Source organism: Cavia porcellus, unplaced genomic scaffold, assembly GCF_034190915.1.
Source record: "Cavia porcellus strain 051 isolate PalLab524CR breed Dunkin Hartley unplaced genomic scaffold, mCavPor4.1 scaffold_22, whole genome shotgun sequence".
Classification (NCBI taxonomy): domain Eukaryota; kingdom Metazoa; phylum Chordata; class Mammalia; order Rodentia; family Caviidae; genus Cavia; species Cavia porcellus.
Window position 1 is genome coordinate 30,603,980 of NW_026947505.1, and position 21,573 is coordinate 30,625,552.

At 38.2% G+C, this 21,573-nt stretch overlaps 1 protein-coding gene across 1 annotated transcript; it reads right to left on the reverse strand.

Moving 5' to 3' along the window:
* Positions 1-329: 329 nt before the first annotated feature.
* Mtfr2 (mitochondrial fission regulator 2) lies at positions 330-21,386 on the reverse strand. The gene is made up of 8 exons (XM_013151104.2): positions 14,691-21,386; positions 14,102-14,206; positions 8,601-8,705; positions 8,046-8,158; positions 6,426-6,658; positions 2,901-3,249; positions 2,006-2,180; positions 330-1,013 (listed from the first exon to the last, which is right to left on the reverse strand). Exons 2-8 carry the CDS (start codon positions 14,162-14,164, stop codon positions 978-980), a joined length of 1,074 nt encoding a protein of 357 aa, XP_013006558.1. The 5' UTR covers positions 14,165-14,206; positions 14,691-21,386; the 3' UTR covers positions 330-977.
* Between the last annotated feature and the right edge of the window lie 187 nt (positions 21,387-21,573).

The following is a 21,573-nucleotide window of genomic DNA, read 5'->3' on the forward strand; positions in this document are numbered from 1 at the left end:
CCTAGTACTTTCTCACTGTGAAGAGCTTGGCCAGAGGGGTGGGTGCTGATCCACCAGATGGTTGCATATGCCCTGGCTGTTGTACTGACGCGCAAATCACATAAACTTGTGTATCTCATTACTTCCTGCAAATGTATGTGTGATTTTCATTTGTATTCCCCAAGAAACTCTAACTATAGAATTCCCTCTCATTCAGACTTTATGAAATATGAAAAAAATATACATTTGAATTGCTACAAAACACAAACACGCTGAATATTCATTATGTTCTGCAAACGTGAACTATCAAGAAAATTTTAAAAACCAAAGGGATACAAACAAAAGGGAAATTTAAAAAACACAAGTTGAAAAGGCACATTTATTGTAAATTTGTTTACAAAGGAACAGAGTAAAAATGTATCAAAGACCAAAGGAAACAGAAATGTCAGCTGTGTTTATTTATATACAGCAAATGCAGACAATACTTTTGTAGCTGTTAGGAGTCAAATTCTAAGACTATTAGTTAGGAATAAGCTTTAGAATGCTCACCATATATGATTAAAACAATGACTATCTTAATGAAAACTTATAGTCTTACCCTATTTGAAAATCTCTAAGTTACTGGAGGACAAATAAACCATTTAAAAGATTCTTAAATTAGGAAGTCATAATTGCTCAAGAAAATCACTGAAGTATACATTCAGCTTTCAGAGACACTAATATACCTGAGGGGGAAAATCCACAGACCCAACTCTTTTCAATAGTCAGTTAACTGTTGGATCTTCCAAAACCAGAAACTGGTACTCGTAAGTGTCTCCCTCACACTGGCCCCAGGTATCTCCCAGTCAACAGCAACATTCTATGTTAAGAGAAGATATGATCCTTTGACAGGCAGCAAAACACAGACCAGCACATTTCTGCACCTTTCCTTCCAAATGTAGACATGGCTTTTGTGACATTGGCCAATCATTTTTGTGCTTATCAGTTCTTCACTTAAGTCACTGTCCCTCTGCCTGGGAGATGTGATGTCCAAACTGAAACAAAGCAAATGTGAACACAGAAATTATTGGAATGTAAAAAAAGAATGAGACTACATCAGGTGACCCCTTGAGGTTGAAGTCATTCAACAACCCACCGTGACTGAAGAGTCAGCTATGTCAGGCACTGGGCTCAGGGCCAAGGACATGTAACTAAGCAAGAGCGGCCGCCTGGACTGACTCCCCCTCAGTTATGATTTGAGGCCCCATATCCAGCATAACCTCAGGTGCTACAATATCACAGAGAAAAGAGTCGTTCCACCTAAGTGAATTTCTAGGAATACCCGAGGGTTTCGGACATTCTAGAATTTTAATAAACCAAGTTCTAATCTCTGCTTACTCCTCAGAAGAGGGATTATGTGAACCATGAGGTTCATTTTTCTTGTATAGAGAACAAATACTACTCTTTTTTTGTTTCTGAGATACTGCTATGAAGATCAAATAAGGTAAATAAAAAGTACTTTCCAAGTTACACTTAGATTAGAACTTAGATGTTAAAATTAAATGTTGATTTTAGAAGCATTTACATTTTTAATGGTAAAGTTAAAAGCAAACTCCATACTTTTTTGCACAGTTGAATATCATTTTCTGAATTGACATACTAAACCTCAGATACAGAACACACACACAACACACAATCTTCAGAGCCCGCACACACTAGAATGGAATAGTCCCATTTGATATAATTAAGCTGAATCTATTGCACAATTCTTCCCTGGTCTTTCCAAAATGTTGGACACCAACTTATACTGCAGACATCAAATTAGCACTCTCTAGGATGAACTATTATAAGCTCATGCACAAATATTTCTCAAGTATTTCCTTATCAGTTAAAAGTAAAAATGAGAATGTGAAACTGAAAACAGATTACTGTAGTATCAACACTTTACACTATATTTTGCACAATTACTTTAAGAGAACAAGAATGTAAAATATCAGGAAAAGCATGACAGAAAAACTTAAAGGTTACTGGTATCACTATAGCTCACCCTGGAAGTTTCTGGACTAGAAAATGGAGAAGACTCCCAAGATATATTTTCTTTGTCAAAGGAATCATCTTCTTGAAATGCAAATTTCTCCTTAAGTGCCTGTGATATTATAGACACTGGATCCCAATGTGAACTCTGTCTTTTCCTCTTATGAATGGGCCTACCACCAGGTGATCTGTTTTTAAAAAAAAAAGGAATTAAAATTCTGATGTAACCTTAGCACCTTGTCAACAAGCACATAAGCGTAATATAGGTAATCGTCAGGAGATTTCTGCCATGTAATAAGGTGTCTGACAGGCACAAGATTTTAGAAACAGAAACCAAGAAACCAGAATCTTACTCTTATTTGAGAATTCTCGAACACTGTTCTGCCAAAAGGCCATATTTTTAATTTTCTAATTTTCCAGGGGGTAGAAATTTAAAGAATATCCAATAGAACAGAGATCATGAGAAGAAAAACACATGACTACTATTTGTTTATTCAACCACTCATTCATTTGATCTTCATTGAATGCTTATTCATGACACTCCTCAAAACAGCAAGCAATTTAAAACTTATAAATTATTTCTGGAAATTCTATTTAATATTTTTAGACTACAGTTGACCATTAAGAACTAAAACCACAGTTAATAAAATGGCAGATAAAGGGAACTACAGTATTTCCAATATTCTACAATGGGGAGAAATATAAAAAATAAGACATGTTTCAAAATCATGGAAATATAACAACAGAAAAAATAGCCAAAAGGAACAGAGTGATTTATCTCTGGGAAGGATGTTTAGGAGTGAGAAGTAATAAGAAAGAAAATATCTTTGTCAGCTTTCCTAAACATAATTTTTTAAAAAAACATCATTCACAAAATTTCAGTTTATTTCTCAAATATGACAACATACCGCTCAACAGCACGCAGTTTGACTTTATTCAGATCCTTCAGAACATCTAACATGTTCGGAACATCTTTATTTTTCCGGCCTTTTGAATGACGACTAGAATTCATCTTACTAGCACCTGGATGCTGATTTTTCAGTTCAGTAGCTGGATTATCTGAGTCACAAACTGTAGATTGTGGTTGTAAAGGAGGACAACATGAAGGCTGGAAAGGAGGGAACTGAGGAGGAAGTGGTGGTGGAGGAGGAGCACAAGGCACTGAGCTTGGGTTTGTTTCTACACACAAAGGCTGAGCAGCCCCTGATGGTGAAATTCGTCCCACACCATTGGGCACATCATTCAAGTCCAACGAGCCTAAAAGCAAAGTCATTTGTTGAAAAAAAACAGGCAAAATTCTAGCATCATACACTAGTGAGAACCAAAATAGAAGTTTCTATAATGCAATAGTGATATGCTAGCCAGGAAGGAGCAATAATCCCATCGGCTTGTTTCTAAGGGCAAACTGTAAATTCATTTTAATCTAATTAGAAACTTGACTTCTAGGAAGAGGGTAGAGTGGTGAATAGAAAAAGAGCCTTTAAATGATTTGGTGTCTTGACACAGGAAGACAGTAACATGAGGAAGAGGACGAGGAAAGTGGGTCTTCCCCAGAACCCAGAAAAGATCTGGAACACAAAATGAAGCCCACAAGAGCAAAGAGAGACTTCAACAAAGCAGGTCAAGGCACTTTCTCTCTGAGCCCTGACTCACTGAATAGGAGAGGCATCGTGAACCTGCAGAAGCATGGTCACTACAGGCTACTCCAGAGGCCTCCAGGGAGAAATGCATTAGTAAACGGAGCAGTGGACTGCAGCGGCTAGTTAATTATTTAGGTTTAGACACCCCCAGGAGAGGGCAATTGACTGGAAAAGCCACGCTGGAGAAGAACCAACTGAGCTCAAAACACAAGAGCAGCTGGAGTGGGCTCCATCTAGCAGTTCCTAACCTCAGAGTGAGGCGGAACCCAGTTCAAGCTGATGAGAGGTCAAGGAACTGAGTGCAAGCCAGCAGGAGGCTTGCTTGTGTAGCTAAACAAATCAGGGTCTAACCTCACAGGGAAAAACCAGTCTGAACTTCAATGGAACCAAAGGTGCTGCTTTACTGGAATTATCTAATACCCCACCATACATCTATGGCTGGCTTGCTGGGATTAATGAACACAGATCCAGACTCTTTCTGCTCCTTAGACAAAAGACTAATATCTAGACTAGACCATACAAAGAATAAAAAAAAAAAAAAAAAAAAATCAGACCCTCCAAATCTAAAGACTCAGTCTAAAAATGGGCATCTGAAATGTATAGCCATTTCTCAGAAGAGGTAGAAACGGCAAATAAATATATGAAAAAATGTCCGAGATCCCTGGTCATTTGAGAAAGGCAAATTAAAACAATAGTAAGATCTCATCTCACTCCAGGAAGAAACCAACCAATAACAAACATTGATGGGGCTGTGAGGGAAAAAAAACTGTTTTCCACTATTGGTGAGAGTGCAGACTGTAGAAATCTGTATAGGGGTCCTCAAAAACTCAAATTAGAGTATTCCCCTTCCTAGTGTCTTCCCAAAAGAATTAAAAGCATCATAACACAGAGATATACACAAATTCATGTTTATAGGGGCACTTCTTATAATAGCTAAATCTTGGAAACAGCCCAAATGCCCATCAATTGATGAACCAATAAAGCTGTGCTTTTTTTATACACTGGGGTACTATACAGCCATAAAGAAGGACAAGCTTGAGACATTTATAGCTAAATGGATGCACCTTGAAGCCATACACTTAAGTGAAATAAATCAGACTCACATGTTTAAATACTGAATTGCTTCTCTGGTATGAGAAACCAAAAGTGTAAATAAGGACCAAAAAGTGTAACAGATATGGGAAAATGGGACAAAAATGGTCAAATGTGAAGGAGTACAAGGGAGGAAAGGAAAAAAAGAGACAAGAAAAAAAAGAAGGGAAAATGAAAACAAAGCTTTTGTAAATAAGGAGGGTAAGAGGGGTTGAAGGGAGGGGAGGGAAATGAGAAAAAAATAAGAAGATATATCATGTACAGGTACAGATTCCCTATGATGAATGCTATCATTAGGTATATCTAAAATGTACCAATAAAATTTTTAGGTGCAAAATATTAATAAGGAAGGAAGGAGGGAGGGAGGAAGAGAAAGAAGGAAGGAAGGAAGGAAGGAATTAGTTCTCAGTGTAGGCACCTAATAGAGAGTGGAGAATTCATTGTCTTAGTCACTTTCCTATCACTGGATGTAATTCCTATGTTCCACCCATGACTTAGGAGAGGATTATTCTGGCTCTCAGTTTTTTAGAGGTTTCAGGCCACATCTGCAGGCTTGAACACAGAAACAGCAAAGTGGGAGGGTCGATCGTGGAAGACAGCTGTCCACCTCTCGGCAGCCATCAGTGACCCCAGCTTCTAACAACAATCTAGCTATAGTGTCCCCTTGATTCAGTCAACTTGCAAAAGCCCATCTCTGAGCACATGAGGCCTTGAAGAGACATCCAGATACTGTATAAACCACATCATGTATGTTTAAAGAAGGAATAAAGAATTTTTTCAGTAATTCACATAAAATATGAACTCATTCTCCATTTTAAAAAGCTAAAACACAGTCAACAACGGGTAGTTAGAAATACTCAAACTGCTGCATTCGCTCTGTACTGACGCTAGACCAACAGGCATATTATTTTCTAGGCAAGAGTTTAAGATGGGTACAAGATATTTAACTTCTTTGCAATAAATTTGCTCCTGAAAAAATGTGGATAAACATGCGTAAGAAAAAAACTGTGCATAATATCACTTCATTACTATGTATTTATAATTAAATATTATATAATTTATATTTTAAATATATACCATATATTACTTGCATAAATTCCATGAGTATGTATTATAGATTATATAATTTTTTCACATTTTTACATACAGCTTATGGCCAAACCCATTGTGAAAAGTGTTTGGTCCTATACTGCTTAAAATTTTATTTAAAACAAATTACATCTGTAATAAGACAGGATCAACTGGAAAATATTTTTCACTTAAATTAGTGGAAGTGTAGCAGCAATTAACTAAAACCTACAAAAAAGCGCCTGCCTTGCAAGCAGGCAGTCATGAGTTCAATCCCTGGTATTGATAAAAAGGGAAAAGACAAAAAAAATAAATAAATAAAACCTATAAATATGAGATCTGGAACTTATTCTCCTCTTTCAAACGAATGCATTCTTCCTTTTTGTTCTCCAGTGCTTTTCTTAAGAGCTAGAAAAGCTTACCTACAAGACAGGCCTTTTTGATCCTACAAAATACAATCTTTAGTAATATAGCTTTTCCTTAAACCAAAGCTAATGCCTTTACTATAAACGGATCTTGATTTACTTTGAAAAAATATCGAATACATGCTGTGCATAGTTCTTACTCAGACTGCACTGACTTATACACCAGATGAGTATCATCTAGCTGAAACAAATCCAGTATGTCACTTACCAGATTTTGCACCATTTTTCCGTTCCTGCATTTCCAAAACTGCAGCAATCTGAGAGCGAAGAAGACTTAGCTCATTTTCAAGGGCAGCTATTTTTTTAACTGCAGCTTCATCTACAGGCAGATCATTTTTTACTGGTTTGTTCTGTCTTCGAGCAGATGACAGTGGATCCCAAGCTACTTGTAAAGGATGGCAAGTTTTAATTTTCTCCTCTTCACTTTTCCATATATGACTTCTATAGGCAGGAGAGGGACAGAGACAGAGAGGAATTTTTTTTCAATCAGAAAAATACGTAAAATCTTTGATGAAAACCAAAAGACTAAATGAAGTCAGAGCAACTCCCTGTGTCTGTTCAGACTCACTGAGGACAAATAGCATCTTATTTAGCTTCATCTTCTCAACATTTCAGAACAGAATTCCAACAGATGGTCCTGAGAGGCCAGGGAATGAGGACAAGCCTTACTCATGGATTATAACACAAAAATACTGTAATTAGCATATAACTATTCTACTCATTAACTTTAACTACTGTATTTAAAAATTCTACATAAGGTACTACAAGGCTTTACAGTCAAGATTATGTTAACTAGCATAAATTTATGGTCTTCTAACTTTTTGAAAATTGATACATCAATCTGACACATATACATTTAGTCAGAACATCTCAACAGTTGACATTCTCTGTTCTTACGATATAAACTAAAGATAACACAGAAGCCAGTGCTCTCTAGGAGTATCAGTCAAAAGATGAAGGACAACTGCCCTTCAGCATCCATGGGAGACTGGTTCCAGGGTTCCCTACACAATAGTAAAATCCAAAAATGCTTGAATCTCTTATATAAATGGCAGAGCCCTGGCATTTCACCATATATAGCCTCCTGCACACTTTAAATCATCTCCAGATTACTTTACCTCTTTTTTTTTTTTGTCTTTTTCCTTTTTATCAGTACCAGGGATCGAACTTACGACTGCCTACTTGCAAGACAGGCGTTTATGCCACTGAGCTAAATCCCCAGCCCTCATCTCCAAATTACTTAGAATTCCTAATGCCATGTCTACACAACACTTCATTCTTATGAATTCAGAGTAGTACTTGGTGCACAAAAAATTTAAAGTTTTGCTCTTTGGAATTTCTGGAACTTTTTTCCAAGTAGTTCTGATCCTTAGTTGGTTGAATACATGAACCTGGAACCCACAGATAATGGGGAGCCCATACAGAACTCTCAGAGATATGAAGGCCCTGCTGTATACTTAACTAACATTGCTGTTTAATGCACAGTAAGTGCTATGAAAATTTTGGCTAAATATATAAAATAAATATAGCACTTACAATATTTCAAAGAAACAATAATGTTGTATTTCTAGTACACAACACAGAATGAAAATAATGACTCTTGATAACTCTTTAACTCCCTGCTCTCATGACTAATGCTAGGTTTAAAAGTGTAGTAAGAAAAATTAGCTTAAGAATGAGAAAGTCACCCTTATTAGGAAGATATTAGAATGATGTTGCACATACAGAGAAAACAAAAGAGCTCCAAGTGATATAAACAAACTTCAACACACATAAGAATTCAGGTTACAGCACATACCCCACTTCCCAAGATAAGTATAAAGATTACCGAAATCTAAGACAACTGGCTTCTTCATCATTGGCCACAGACAAAATGTCAGCAAAAGATGGAACTATAGAGCCACAATTATCAGACTCCGCGGAGATCAAGGGCGGGATCAACTAAAAGTAAAAAACAAAAAAGTCAGAGCTCTGTAGGAAGTCAGGGAGGACATGTGCCCCTTGCCTCATCATATTAAACAAATTAATAATCCAAAAGAGAAGGGTAAGATGTTCAGCAGAAAAATATGTGCTTGTTAGCAAGAAAAACTAGCTGAGAAAAATGTATATATTCTAAATGTGTAGCTTCTCTTCCCCGTTAATCTATTATCAAACAGAAAATTAAAACAAATAAGCTCCTCATATGTTCCTTGTACTTGTTTAGCTCCAAATATAAATATTTAAAAAAACAAAAAAATATGTGAAGTGAGTTGTTTCCACGGATAAACTAAAGTTCTTAGCTTGGAAGAAATATGTCTTGCTTTGTTGTTAGATACCCTAACTCCCTAGGAATATCTAGAATTATTTTATAAACAATTTTAAAAATGCATGGTGATTGACTTACCTCAAAATTAGGTCTCTGACATGGTTCTATAGGAAGCATTTTCCCAATAATACGGACAATACTCCGGTATGATCCATAGTCTTTATGTTTCCAAGTCAGCAAAATCTATTTAAAAACAAGGATTTATTTACTATATATTTCAATTAATTAAACATGTTTGTATATCTAAAAAGGAAATGTAAAAAATGAAGTAAATTTTTTAAAAAGAAAATATAGTACTACAAAGTATCTTCTCCAAAGAATTAAGCTTTATTATCTTTTTTAAAACAATGAAATTGTAAGGTTTAACTCAGTGGTAGAGCACTTGTTCAGCATGCACAGCCTTGTTGGGGACCACAAATTCACAATGGCTAAAATCTCGCACATTTCCCTATGGGATTAAAGGAAGGCCTGGGATTATCAGCACCACCCATCTGAGATTTCCTATTGACTCTTCTAAGCATAAGATCATCTAAATCATCTCAGGATTATACTCTAGGACAAGATACTTCTAAGCGTAAGATTATCTACACCCTCTTAAATCTGAGTCTTCCACTGAATTGTAATCCTTGACTACCCCACTATCACTGTATACATCTACTAGGGGCTCTTTTGGGAATGAGGAAGCGCAATCCAGACACTGACTTCCCAGTCATTGATGGAATACTATACTTTATACTTGTCTCTGTTTATTTTTCTCACGACATTCTTAAAACAGACAATCAGGACCCTTGGCTGGGTTCCTGATACTGACATTCAGGACTCTGGTCCAGGTTCCTAATACAGCCCTTGGTTCAAACACCAGCACTGGAAGGAAAAAAAAAAAACCCAGAGAAGAATAAAGTAAACATTCCTGAGTTTTTAAAGAGAGTAATACAGTTCATTTTCTTTTAATTCTAATAATGTCCAAATACCTTGAGAAATTTTGTTCACAACAATTGCCTTCCTTCCCTTTAAAATTCCATCTAGACCCAATCAAAAACTGACATTACTAGCCAGCTGTGGTGATGTGTATCTGTGATGCCACCATTCTGGGAAGCTAACACAGAAGAATTACAAGCCTATACCCAGCCGGGGGCAATTTAACAAGACAGTATCTGAAAGTAAAAATGTTCAAAAAGGACTGGGGATGTAAATCACTGCAAAGGCCTTGGTTCAAGGCTCAGTATCCCACCTTGTCCCCCCAAAAATGACAATTTCAGCTAGCCATGGCAGCACACATGTGTAATCCCAGTTATTCAGGAGGCTGAAGTGAGATCACTGAGTCAGGAGTTCATGAAGAGGCCAGACAAAGTAGGAAGACCCTCTCAGTGAAAATAAAAATAGCACCTGACAGTTTTCAATTTATCAAGTGATGAAGCAATACAGAATACTTCTGTAATTTCCTTTAAAGAAAAAATAAAAAGCAGAATAAATAGGTCATAAAACAACCCAAAGAGTTATTTACATACAGTGGAATATATTTGCTGGAACTCTTGAAAATTTACTAGAAACAAAATGTGAATAATACTCAGGTTATATGGTTGAGATCCTAAATGTCCCCCTCAAAAGGCTCACTGTGTTAAAGACTTGGCTGCTGATGTGTTTAGGGGAAGTGATTAGCTAATGAGGACTCCAAGTTCATCAGTGGATTAACCCACTGATTATCACAACTTGACTGCATTACTGGGAGATGATAGAGCAGGAGGTGGGGCCAAGCTGAAGAGAGCACATGAAGGGCGTGTGACCCTGGATCCATACATGGTTCCACCCCGCCTCTCAGGCTCTTCTCTACTTCCAGCTACCATCCACCACTAGGCCTTCCTACCATGAAGTCAAGGACATGGACTGAAACTGCCAAAATCATGAGCCCCAAAATACCTTTTCTTCTGTAAACTGTTCACATTAGGTATTTTGTCATAGAACAGAAAGTTGCCAAACACACTAGTGGCTCCCCATATGATGTAAATCATTGCTACAACAACCTTCCTCCCCAAAAAACGTAAGGTATTTTCTGCAGAGATTTTATCACAAAAAGATTTCTCTTTTACTAAGCATTAAAAACAGAAGTTTTCATTTTCCCTAAGATGCTATAAGTACAAACTTTATTACATGCAACAGATACACAGAACATTCTACTAGCATCTTTACAAAATGATTCAATAAGTAGTACATCCAGTGAGTCAATAGATACACAGCACTAAAGCTCAGGAGAAAAACCAGGATTAGAGAAACAGACTTGGGACTTACTAGGCTACAGAATACCTGATACTGAATAAATAAAGTTGGAAGCCACAGGACTAGATGACAGAAAAAGATTTTTTGAAAGTCATCAGCACAGAGTTCTCCTGCACAAAGTCATGCCACTCCTCTGCTTTTAAAAGGCCACACTTCTTCTACATTTGAGTCCAAAACTAAATACTGATGCCATCAACCAACTTTACAGTCTTTCATCAGTCTCCCAGGCCAGTCTCCACAACACACTCCAAGCATCCCACGTTCACTCTGCAATCACCCACTAAGATCTTGTGCTCATCTGTCCTATTCTTTCTGTCCAATTTAATTTTCAGCTATTCACCAACAAGAACACACGCTCTTCCGGGTCAAGCAGTTTTCTTAACTGTCTCAAAAATAAGCCAATCTTATCCTAACTGCCCTGCATTCATAGTGTGCTTAGTAGGCCCCAATCTATGTGACTCCAGCCCCAAAGTTTAGTGCTGGTTCATTTTTATCTGTCCTTGATTAAGCTATTCACATTCTTCTACAAATTTGATCATTTCCTCTACCTAAGTTCAGTTCTTAACTAGATTTTCTTATTTTTGAGACAGCATCTCATTCTGTAGTCCAGGCTGGCCTTTTTGTGATCTTCCTGCCTCGGTCTGGCAACTGTTGGGATTACAACCACTACGCCTGGCTCTATTCTAGTTTTGATGACCACGTAATTACATATGACTTTGTTTCATATTCAGTTCTCTCTCCTCCATCAGACAGAAACTCTTCCATTTGAATCCTTGAGAGTAGTAATACTAGTATGTATTACCCCAGACATTTTCCAAAAGAAATACACAAACCACACATGTAAAATATTCTAGTAGCCACATGCAAAAACAAGAGACAGGTGATGCCAGGCACGATGGCACACACCTATAATCCCAGGCCTCAGGAGGCTGAAGCAGGAAGCGTACATGAGTTTGAGACCAACCTGGGCTACCTACTGAGTTCAAGGACAGCCTGAACTGCATGGTGAGACCCTGTCTCAAAAAAAAAGATATTTGAAGCACTTAAAGATGGTATATGACCAGTAGCTAACAAAATCTAGCCAATAGTGATCCTGGATCTGTTAACACCAGTATCTTTGGAATCCTGAGTATTTTTATTTAAAATATTCCATACTTTCTTTCATTTATTTCTTCTACTAAGAGCTAGAGAAAACAGGGGCTGGGCATTTAGCTCAGTGGCATAAGCACCTGCCTTGCAAGCAGGCGGTCATGAGTTCGATTCCTGGTACCGATTAAAAAAAAAAAAGCTAGAGAAAAAAAAAATCACAAGATGATAATATTTAGAAAAGCTTTAAACCCCCATGTTTACTGCAGGGTCCTCAGAGTAACTGCAATCCCTTCATGACATCTGCTCACACTGTGTCACCCAAAGATATCTCCAGTCTCTAAAAACCCCAGTGTTAGCACTTTCGTGATTTCCAAGGAATCTTGCTTCTGCTCTGAGAAAACCAAAGCCTTCAGATTGACATATTTCAACTTCATTTCTGTCCACTCAAAATCTTTCTCTACCATCTCTCATTTTTATCTATTCTTTAAAAAACAACTGTCTCTCACCAGGCATGGTGGCAACACACCTATAATCCCAGTACTAGAGAGGGAGAGGCAAGAGGATCATTGTCATTGTGAGTTCAAGGCCATTCTGAACTACATAGGAAGCCGTCTCAAAAAGACAAAAACAAAAACAAAAAACAAACAAAAAACCACAACTGTCTCTCTTTTCCCCAAAGCCTACTTATTTAGATTTCCTGTTCAGCTACATTCTCTTCAGGTCAGTACTACTCAATCATCCTGTCATTTGTATCTTAAATTCTTCCCCAGGACAAGGATTTAGTTCAGCAGCACAGGGCCTGTGTGGCAAAGCACAAGGTCATGAGTTCTATCCCAGGTACCAAAATTAAAAAAAAAAAACCCACAGAATTAATTCTCCCAGTATGCAAACATACTGAAGTTCCCTCTAATTTTAAAGGGGGGGAGGGGAGTGTTCAATTCTGCTGTCCCTTAGAACTGATGGCCTCCTAATTTCTTTTCTCAAGCAAACTTTTCCAAAGATCGTTGCTGATGCTGCTTCCTTTCTTCACATTCTTCAAACTACCCCAATTTTGTCCCAATTCCATCTGTAGAAATTCATTAGAGTACAAATAATCCAATAATGATACGCATATCTTCAAGTGCTATTCAGTACTCATCTCCAGCCTCCGGCAATTTAAAGTTGCAATAACATCTAAGGACATCTCCCATTATGCATCTATGGCTTCAAATACCAAAACAATACATACAAGGCAAATCTGAATCTCTTTTCCCTCACTCTCCCTGCCAGGTATTTCTATTTATATTCACACCACCACCTACGGCACACCTTACCTTCCTATTCAAATTCCTAGCTCACACTGAGTTGTCAGTAATAATGGCATCATCATTCTTCAGTTTACTTTGGTTTAAAATTTTACCACTATTTTTTGACCATCTTCTAATTCATCTCAACATACAGATGACTTGTCCATTTTGTAAGCACACATACTATTTTCTATCTTTCTTATAGTCAATCTCATAGTTATTTTTGTTTCTTGCTTCTCTCATATGTTAAACTTCGAGTACAAAAATAAAGCATTGTTCCTCTATCATCTACAGAACCAAGAATACTGTCTTACATGCACAAGTAGATAAAATTAGACTTGTTTATAATTTTCTTGTCCTAATCATCTTCTCTCCCTCACATTTATTTTGACTTTGTTGTTAAGGTACTATTCTATGTTCAGACATTAAACTTGTTCATAAATTAAAGTTTTATTATCTATGCAATATATTTATTTCTTTGAAGGTCACATTTAATGTTTTGATTTTGCTTCCTTTGTATCGCCTGTTGGCATCTGACCTAGTAGGTAAATAGGTTAATAATCTTCTTCCCCCGACACACACCCCTTTTTTGGCAGTCTGGGGATTGAATCGAGGGCCTCAACAGAGCTAAATCCCAGTCCTTTCTTGCTTTTTTAAATAGGGGCTCAGTGTCTAGGCTGGGCTCCAACCTTCCATCCTCCCGCCTCCCACCCCCTGGAGTCCTAGGATTATAGGCTTGTGCTACCAACAATATGCTTCATCCCTCCCACCCTTGCCTCGAATTATCAAAGCTATGCTATAGAGAATTAATCTTTGTCTCACCTGAACAGAAGTAATAATTGGGCCTTAGATGTGTGTGTGTGTATAAATAATTTTTAAAATGAGAACCAAAAAGAAAGGTTCATCCAAACCCTATTATAAGGGATTTACCTGGTCTATGGGAACGCCAAAATACACCAGCATTTCTCGTAAGATATTCAACAGGAGAGACATTGGTAAAGCAAACTTAGGGAAACATCATCAGGTTCTTCGTACCTTTGGGGAAAATTTTGTAAAATATTACTCTTGACAAATAAGTGCAGGAATTATATTAATTAAACTAGAAGAGACCTTTCATTATTCATAACACCATCAACTCATCCCCCCTTGTCAGCATTACTCTGAAGGAAGCAAAAGGAATCGGACGCGGGGGGGGGGGGGGTGGTAAGGAAACTAATTTGTCTTTTAAATTACACTAAAATCTAATAAGATAATGAGGTCTACAAAAAAGGCGTGGAAGGGAAGGTTTCAAGTTAATGTGTGACAACGAGGTTCACAGTCCTGAAAGCTCTAGGCAAAGATGCTGAGGTGAAAAGCTAGTTTAGCAGACCCTGGAAAGAAGGTAGGGGCCTGACTCAAAGCTTTATCAAAATAAACAGTAAACTCTTCTCAGAAAACGGGCGGTTACCATCCGTCTGCACTCGTTTTAAAGACACGGATGAGCATGAACCCGATAAGCAACACAATTTACGTCACCCACCTGGTAGCGGAATGCGACCAGAGCACAGTCGTGTCACTCGCACCGCAGCATTGCTCACCGTCCTCCAGAGCCAAACCTCAGGCAAACATGGGATCACGAAGCCGAGAGCGTTACAGACAGATGCAGGTCTCCGAATCCTCAGCGTCGAGAGAAGAGGACCAGAGCGCGCGAGTGCTAATGAGGACACGCACCGACTTCAACCCCGCGCCACCCGTGCACCTCGGCCTGTAAGTCACAGGCAGTAAGAGGTCCCGAGAGAAAGGCCTGGGCCGCCCGAGGCTCCACTTGAAGACCGCACTCAGCCTCGGCGACTTCACGGGAGGTGGTGACCCAAGGCCCCCGAGCCAAGTCTGACAATTGTGCGGCCTCAGGCGGGCTACTTCCGCGTTCCTGGACGGAAAGTTAAACTCCGCGGGCCGTGACCCAAACCTGATCCCATTGGGCAAAACTGAAGACTGCTCCTTCTGATTGGCTGTTGGTGACGGCAAGCTGGTTTCTTCTCCCTCTCCCTTCTCCTACTCCGGCCCTTTCTGCCCGCGAAACAACCAATAGAAGCCAATAGGAAGCTGGTGGGCGGGGTAGGTAGGTCTGGGACGCAGACGCACGCGCACAACGCGCTTGAGGGTTTCCCAGTTAAACATTGGTGTACACCTAGCATTACGCGAGCGCTACCAACAGCTGGACTAGTAGGAGGTGAGGAGTCCTGCCTTATGCAGCCCTACACCAGATAGGTCATCTAAAGTTCATCTACCCCGAAGAGTGCGATTTACTTATTGGTCAGTGAACTTCTATTAAATGCTTAGGTGACTAGGGTTTTACAGCTTTGCTGTTTTTTAAAATTCATTCGTAGCAGGGTGTGGTGCGCATACCAAGATTCAAAAATTCGAGTCTAGCCTAGATAATGATTTCCAGCTTGAATTCCGTGACAAAAACAAAATTTTGCCTGCTTACCGCCTTACATAATTTTTAAAGGAAGGTTATTAATTCAACTAATATTGGATGTCTAATATGTTTGGGATACCATTCTAAGATCAGGAAAATGCAGGCTGTTTTCCTCCTGGAGGTGACGTGGTGGGATAAGTCTGCGAGGCTTTCTCTGAGTACCATTTATACGATACCATAAAGTATTCAGTCCACTTGCAGAAAATAATTGGGTATGGGATGAGAGAAAGCATGATCAAGAATTGAGAGTAACAGCGCAATGATGGCAGTGATTTTTTTTTTTTTTTTTTTTTTTTTTTTTTTTTTTTTTGTCTGTTTCCTTTTTATCGGTACCAGGGAGCGAACTCACGACTGCCTGCTTTGCAAGGCAGGCGCTTATGCGGCTGAGCTAAATCCCTAGCCCCAGTGGCAGTGATTTTAAGTGATATAAGCCAGTAGTGTGAACTACAATGAGATGAAAGGAACGAGAGGTGATGGAAACGTCAAAGTAGAGGGCAAGTGGTTCGGAAACCTTAAAATGATTGCAATTTTTTCAAATGGCTTGCCCTCTTTTTCCCTCATAAGTGAAAAAATCATGACTTTTATAACCTCCCTTTCCAAGCTGCTACTGAACAGCGATATAAGGGCAAAATGAAACTGACCAAGAACATGAAAAAAGGAACCACTGTACAGGTTGCGCATTAACATGGCCCAAGATTCCAACTCTGATTTAGCAATAATGTGGGTTCAGGTCAAACACGTCCATGAATGCCTTTTCAATTCTTCAGATCCTTCCTACATCTTTTATCAAAGCATTCATATTAATTTTGATAGTCTTATGAGATTTAGCATTTTCCACTGCTCATCTTTACACTGAATTGTCCTAAAGTTTTAGAAAAGACACATGGCTCACAAGTGTTCAGAAATACTGTGGCTTGCTTTCTCAAATTTTCCTGATTGTGTCCACCTCTCCCAACTCAAGATCCAAGCCTTCTCAATTCGTGTTTATCCTGCTGAAACGATTTTGTTTTCTCCTCAGCTTCCTGGGATAAGTGGCTCAGGCTTCTCCAGTCCAGTCAGTGGGTAACCATAGTCCCAAGAAAGATAAACCCTAAATTTAGCCTTTCTCCATGGAAAGGATGTTGCCCAAATCAGGATTCTGGTGTTCTAGTGCTTGTCAGACACTGCCCTACTTCCTTCTACTCACAGAAACCAACAGGCAGGATGATTTGTATCCAACTGCTGATATTTGAGGACTAATGGAAACAGCTTACTGCCTAGCTTAATTGCAGGGGCTCCACATGAAGTTTTGATTTTGCTATCTAGTCACAAAGATTTCCCAAGAACCACTAATAATGTATTTCTTTATAGATAATTACTATGCCAAGGACCACACCAGAAAAGATTTTTTCATCTGATTACACCTAAAGCTAAGCAGCTTTTTGGTTAATTAATGGAGCCAGGCTAAGGACTGGTTTAGAAAAAAAAGCTAGAAGCAGGGCTGGGGTTTTAGCTCAGCAGTGTAAGTACCTGCCTGGCAATCGTAAGGGTGTGAGTTCCATCTCTGGCACCAAAAAAAAAGCTATTAGTATACTCAATCTTCCCATTAGCCTTGTGACCCAAGTCTTAGATTTTGTGTGGTAAGAGAGTGAAATTACCATGCTGTAGCCTCTGCAATCTTAGTCTTTGATATTAAAACATTGCAAATTAAATTATCCTGAAAAAATGCTTCTTTGCACTGGCCCGTAAAACAGACTAAATGGAAACAAGTCATTATACATACATACACACACATATATATACTTGTAAACATGTATTAAAAATCACAAAACCTAAATTACAAAAGGACTTTTTAGCACGAACTCCTAAATAATACATATGATTTAAATATGAAGGGTCCTCCAAACTCATGTATCTCAAGTGCAGTCATATTCAGAGACAGGGCCTAGAGGGATTGGATCACTAGGGTGCTGATCCTATCGGCCAAATTAGCCCACTACTGAGCTCACAGCTCAATGAGCCATAGGAAGCAGAGCCTAGTTAAAGGGAATGCATCTTTAAGAACAGGATCTGGTCCTCAGGGCATTCCCTAAACTCTGGCTCTCAAACTCCTTCTAATCCCTCACCAAGAGATAAGCAGCTTTCATCTGTCCAGCACACTCACTACCTTCCTGCTTCACCAAAAACCAGAGCCAGGAAGCCAGGAAAACAGACTGCAACTTCTGACACCATGAGGCAAAAGTACTTCCTTTTTTTAGCTATTCTGCCACAAAAGTCTAGGTTATGCGTAGTATCTGCATCCAAAAGGGCCTTTGTATATAATTATTCAAACTTTTTTTTTCTTTTTGGTCTTTTTATCGGTACCAGGGATCGAACTCACGGACTGCCTGCTTGCAAGGCAGGCACTTATGCCGCTGAGCTAAATCTCCAGCCCCAAAATAGCCAAGTTTTAAAATGTCAGTTTTGTCTCCAGATTACCCAGACCATCATTATACATTAGTCTTGTGGTTTCCATTTGATATTTTTCACTTGTAGTAGTTACTACCCAAATAATTTTCAATATTACTATGTTCCAAGTAACAAATTTAAAAATTTTCCTTCACAAAAATTTTATACTTTGCTTACAACTAATGCAAGTTGTTGTCAAACATGGCACAAACAATTTTATTGTTACAATTTCTCTGTCATGATCAGAATGAACTTTGGTTTGGTTTTTGGTTCTAGACAGGGTCTTTCTATATAGTTCAGGCTGGCCTTGAACTCATCTTCTTTAGCCTCCCAAGTGCTGGGATAAAAGGCGTGCTCCACCACACCCAGCTCGGTTTCTCTTAATTACTGGAAATTTTGGTTGATAGCAACTAAGTAATCCAGACTAGAAAAAAGTTGAACATCAGGGGCTGGGGATTTAGCTCAGCGGCATAAGTGCCTGCCTTGCAAGCAGGCAGTCCTGAGTTCAATCCCTGGTACCGATAAAAACAAAAAAGACAAAAAAAAAAAAAAAAAAAAAGTTGATCATCAGGTGGCAAAGCATTCCAGATGCTATTTCTACAGACTGCCTTTTAGAGAAAATTTTCAACTTGCAAACTGCCTCTTCTTAGGTTGTGTCAACTATTAACTGACAGTGTGCTTATTATGAATTTTATCTGCTTCTGTCCTATAACTACCAAATGTTAAAATGAGGTTAAGGTGAATGAGTTGCTAGCCTGAATGTTACATTAAATGATCCCAGGCCAGAAACAATGTAATTTTGTGCAAAGGATTAAGACAGGCAAGTGAGCCAAGAGTGGTAGCTCATGCCTGGAATCCCAGCACTTTGGGTGCTGGGGGAGAACACTGTATCAAGTCTGGGCCCAGCCTGTGCATCATCACAAGCTCCTCTCAAAGAGGGATGGTGGCAATATGTAACATTACGTATGAGTGGAGGATCCAAGTTACGGTAACAGCAGTTGAGTCATCAGCACCTCTGAGAAGAGGCAGAAGATAAACTCTACAGTATGTCCATTAGCATGGCAGTGGTGGCAAACCTATGGTACATGTACTGTTTTGTTTTTTTTTTTTGAGACAGAAGATATTAATATAGTTTTTTTCTAAACTAAAACTTCATTATTCATGTATGCTTGCAGTGCAATAAATAACCGGGTTTGGGGTTGCAATTTAGGCACTCGTCTCTAAAAGGTTTGCTATCATTGACAGGATAAAAGGAAACATTACTTTACAGTAAGGAGGAATAGAGATGAATTCAATTTGGAATGAAGGGGCAGTAAGTATCCTGGAGAAAATGCAGATGAAGTCTGAATTTAAGAATTATCTACACAAGTGTTTAGCAATTCACCTTCTTTCTGTTCCGTTTATCCCTTTATTTGCAAGTCTGGGTTTTATAGGACGATTTTGATCTTTTGAAATAGGGCCGGCTATGTAACATTGTCCAGGCTGGCCTTCAAACGGCAGTCATCTTTATGCCTCAGCCTTCTGTGTTTAACCCTTTAAGCTTCTTTGCCAAACCTAAACATTTTCTCACACAGGTATTAGGCATCACACAGGGTCTGTGGTTCTAGGCATACATTCTCTTATTGAGCTATATATATCCCTGAACAAAAAATTAGTTTTTGGTGAAAGATCTTCAACCATGCAGCTGGGTATGGTGACACATGCCTGTAATCGCAGATACTTGGGACACTGAGACAGGATGATTATAGGCCAGTTGGCAACCCAGTATGACTTATGTCTCAAAAATTTTCCAGGCAAAAGCTTTAAATGCAATCCCAGGATTGTGCCCCAGGCAAACCTAATCACATGTTTCTACGCTTACCTTAGGCAAAAGACCAAGAAGCAATTTAACACTTTTTCAATTCCGTATGTGGTCTTGCTAAGATAGTGATCCTCCTGTCAACCTGCTATGTACCATTTTAATCATTATTCTGCTGCCTTGCTGTGACTATCACACATTAGGTGGTGTAAGATATTTGAGAACTATTTTTCACTCTTCTCCATAGTGCAACTACTTTTGACTTGTTTCAATATCCACATATAGTTTTAACCTATTATCAAACTGTAAAAAGCAGAACTCATTTTTGTCCTGGCTGTTTATACAATTTTTAAAATGTATCACTATACCTATCACTAAGTAAATGCTAACTATCCTTAAATTTTGAGATTTCTCCATCAGTAAGGAAACCCACAGTCCATATAAATGAGATCTTCTTTTAAAACTTGTATGTATAGATAGTGAAAGACAAAAAGGTCTATCTTGATCTTTAAAAGTACAAATTCCAGCTTTAGGAGACTGAAGTAGGACTAATACTACTAATAATACTTTAGGAGGATAAATCAGTTAAATGAAAGTCTACTCTAACAGTTAAAATTTGGGTTTAGACTATGGACCCAAAGTTCGATCTCAAAGATAAACGCCATCAATTTTTCACTCCAAATCCTAACAAAATCTTTTACCTCTCATATATCCTATTTTTCATTAGAAATATAAATTAAATTTTAATAGTCATTTCTCACAGCTGGCAAATCCTTCACTGCATTATTTGAACCTCTCCACTCAGAAATCTGATGTCTGTTTTGTGAAAACCCTTTTGCTACAATGAATTTGCTAACTATATACTGATACTAACCAGCTAACTTTTAGTTTATTGTAACAATCCTTCTACACATACCTTGATGACATTCAACTTTTTTTCAAAGTGCAAATTTAACATTCTCATTGGCAGCCTTAAAAAAGTACTCTGAAAACTAATTTATATAAGAAACTTGTATATAACATTAAAATTACCACTATCAAGCTACCAGTGAGCTTACACACCATTTTACAGATACATACACGAAGTTTAAAGAATGGCACACTGTCCTTCAAATAATTTATAAGAAGAGCACTGTAAGAATTACTGAAGATTTTAAAGAGAAAAAAACCTTAAGCTTTTTAGTTAATAACTAAGCTACTGTGTTTTTAGAAAGAATATAACCTTATGGCTGATAAGGTTCTTAACACACCAACAGGACAAGACCAGAAATCTAAATTCCTTGGGGTTTGTTTGTCTGGGGGTTTTGTTTGTTTTTTTAGTGCAATACTAGAGATTGAATCTAGGGTTAAGTTTAATATTACTGAACCGCTATTTTATTTTGTTTTGTTTTGTTTTTGAAAGAGGGTCTCAGTCACTAGATTGACTAGGTTTAGGCTCAAACTTGTGATATATTCACTTGCCTCAGCCACATACGAGAGCTGGAATTAAACTCTTACTCCACTACCCCCCGAATTCTTCCACCTTTTAATGATGACTCAGACACAACAATTTCTGTCTTCCCAAGAGAAAAAGTAAACACAGTTGAAGGAAATGTTAGAAAGTATTTATCAAGCTACACCATACCAAGTTTTCTAACAACGAGTTTAAAGTCTAAAACCTAGAAATAGCCATAGAAATCAGTTGTACAGGACACAAAAACAGTCTCACAATCAGGT

Excerpts from the sequence above, each read along its gene's own strand:
- Mtfr2 (XM_013151104.2), bottom strand. The coding sequence starts at position 14,164 with ATGTCTCTCCTGTTGAATATCTTACGAGAAATGCTGGTGTATTTTGGC. Across the intron at positions 8,159-8,600 it reads GTCAGAGACCTAATTTTGAG|TTGATCCCGCCCTTGATCTC; the intron begins GTAAGTCAATCA and ends TTTTACTTTTAG. Across the intron at positions 6,659-8,045 it reads GCCAGTTGTCTTAGATTTCG|AAGTCATATATGGAAAAGTG; the intron begins GTAATCTTTATA and ends TCCTGCCTATAG.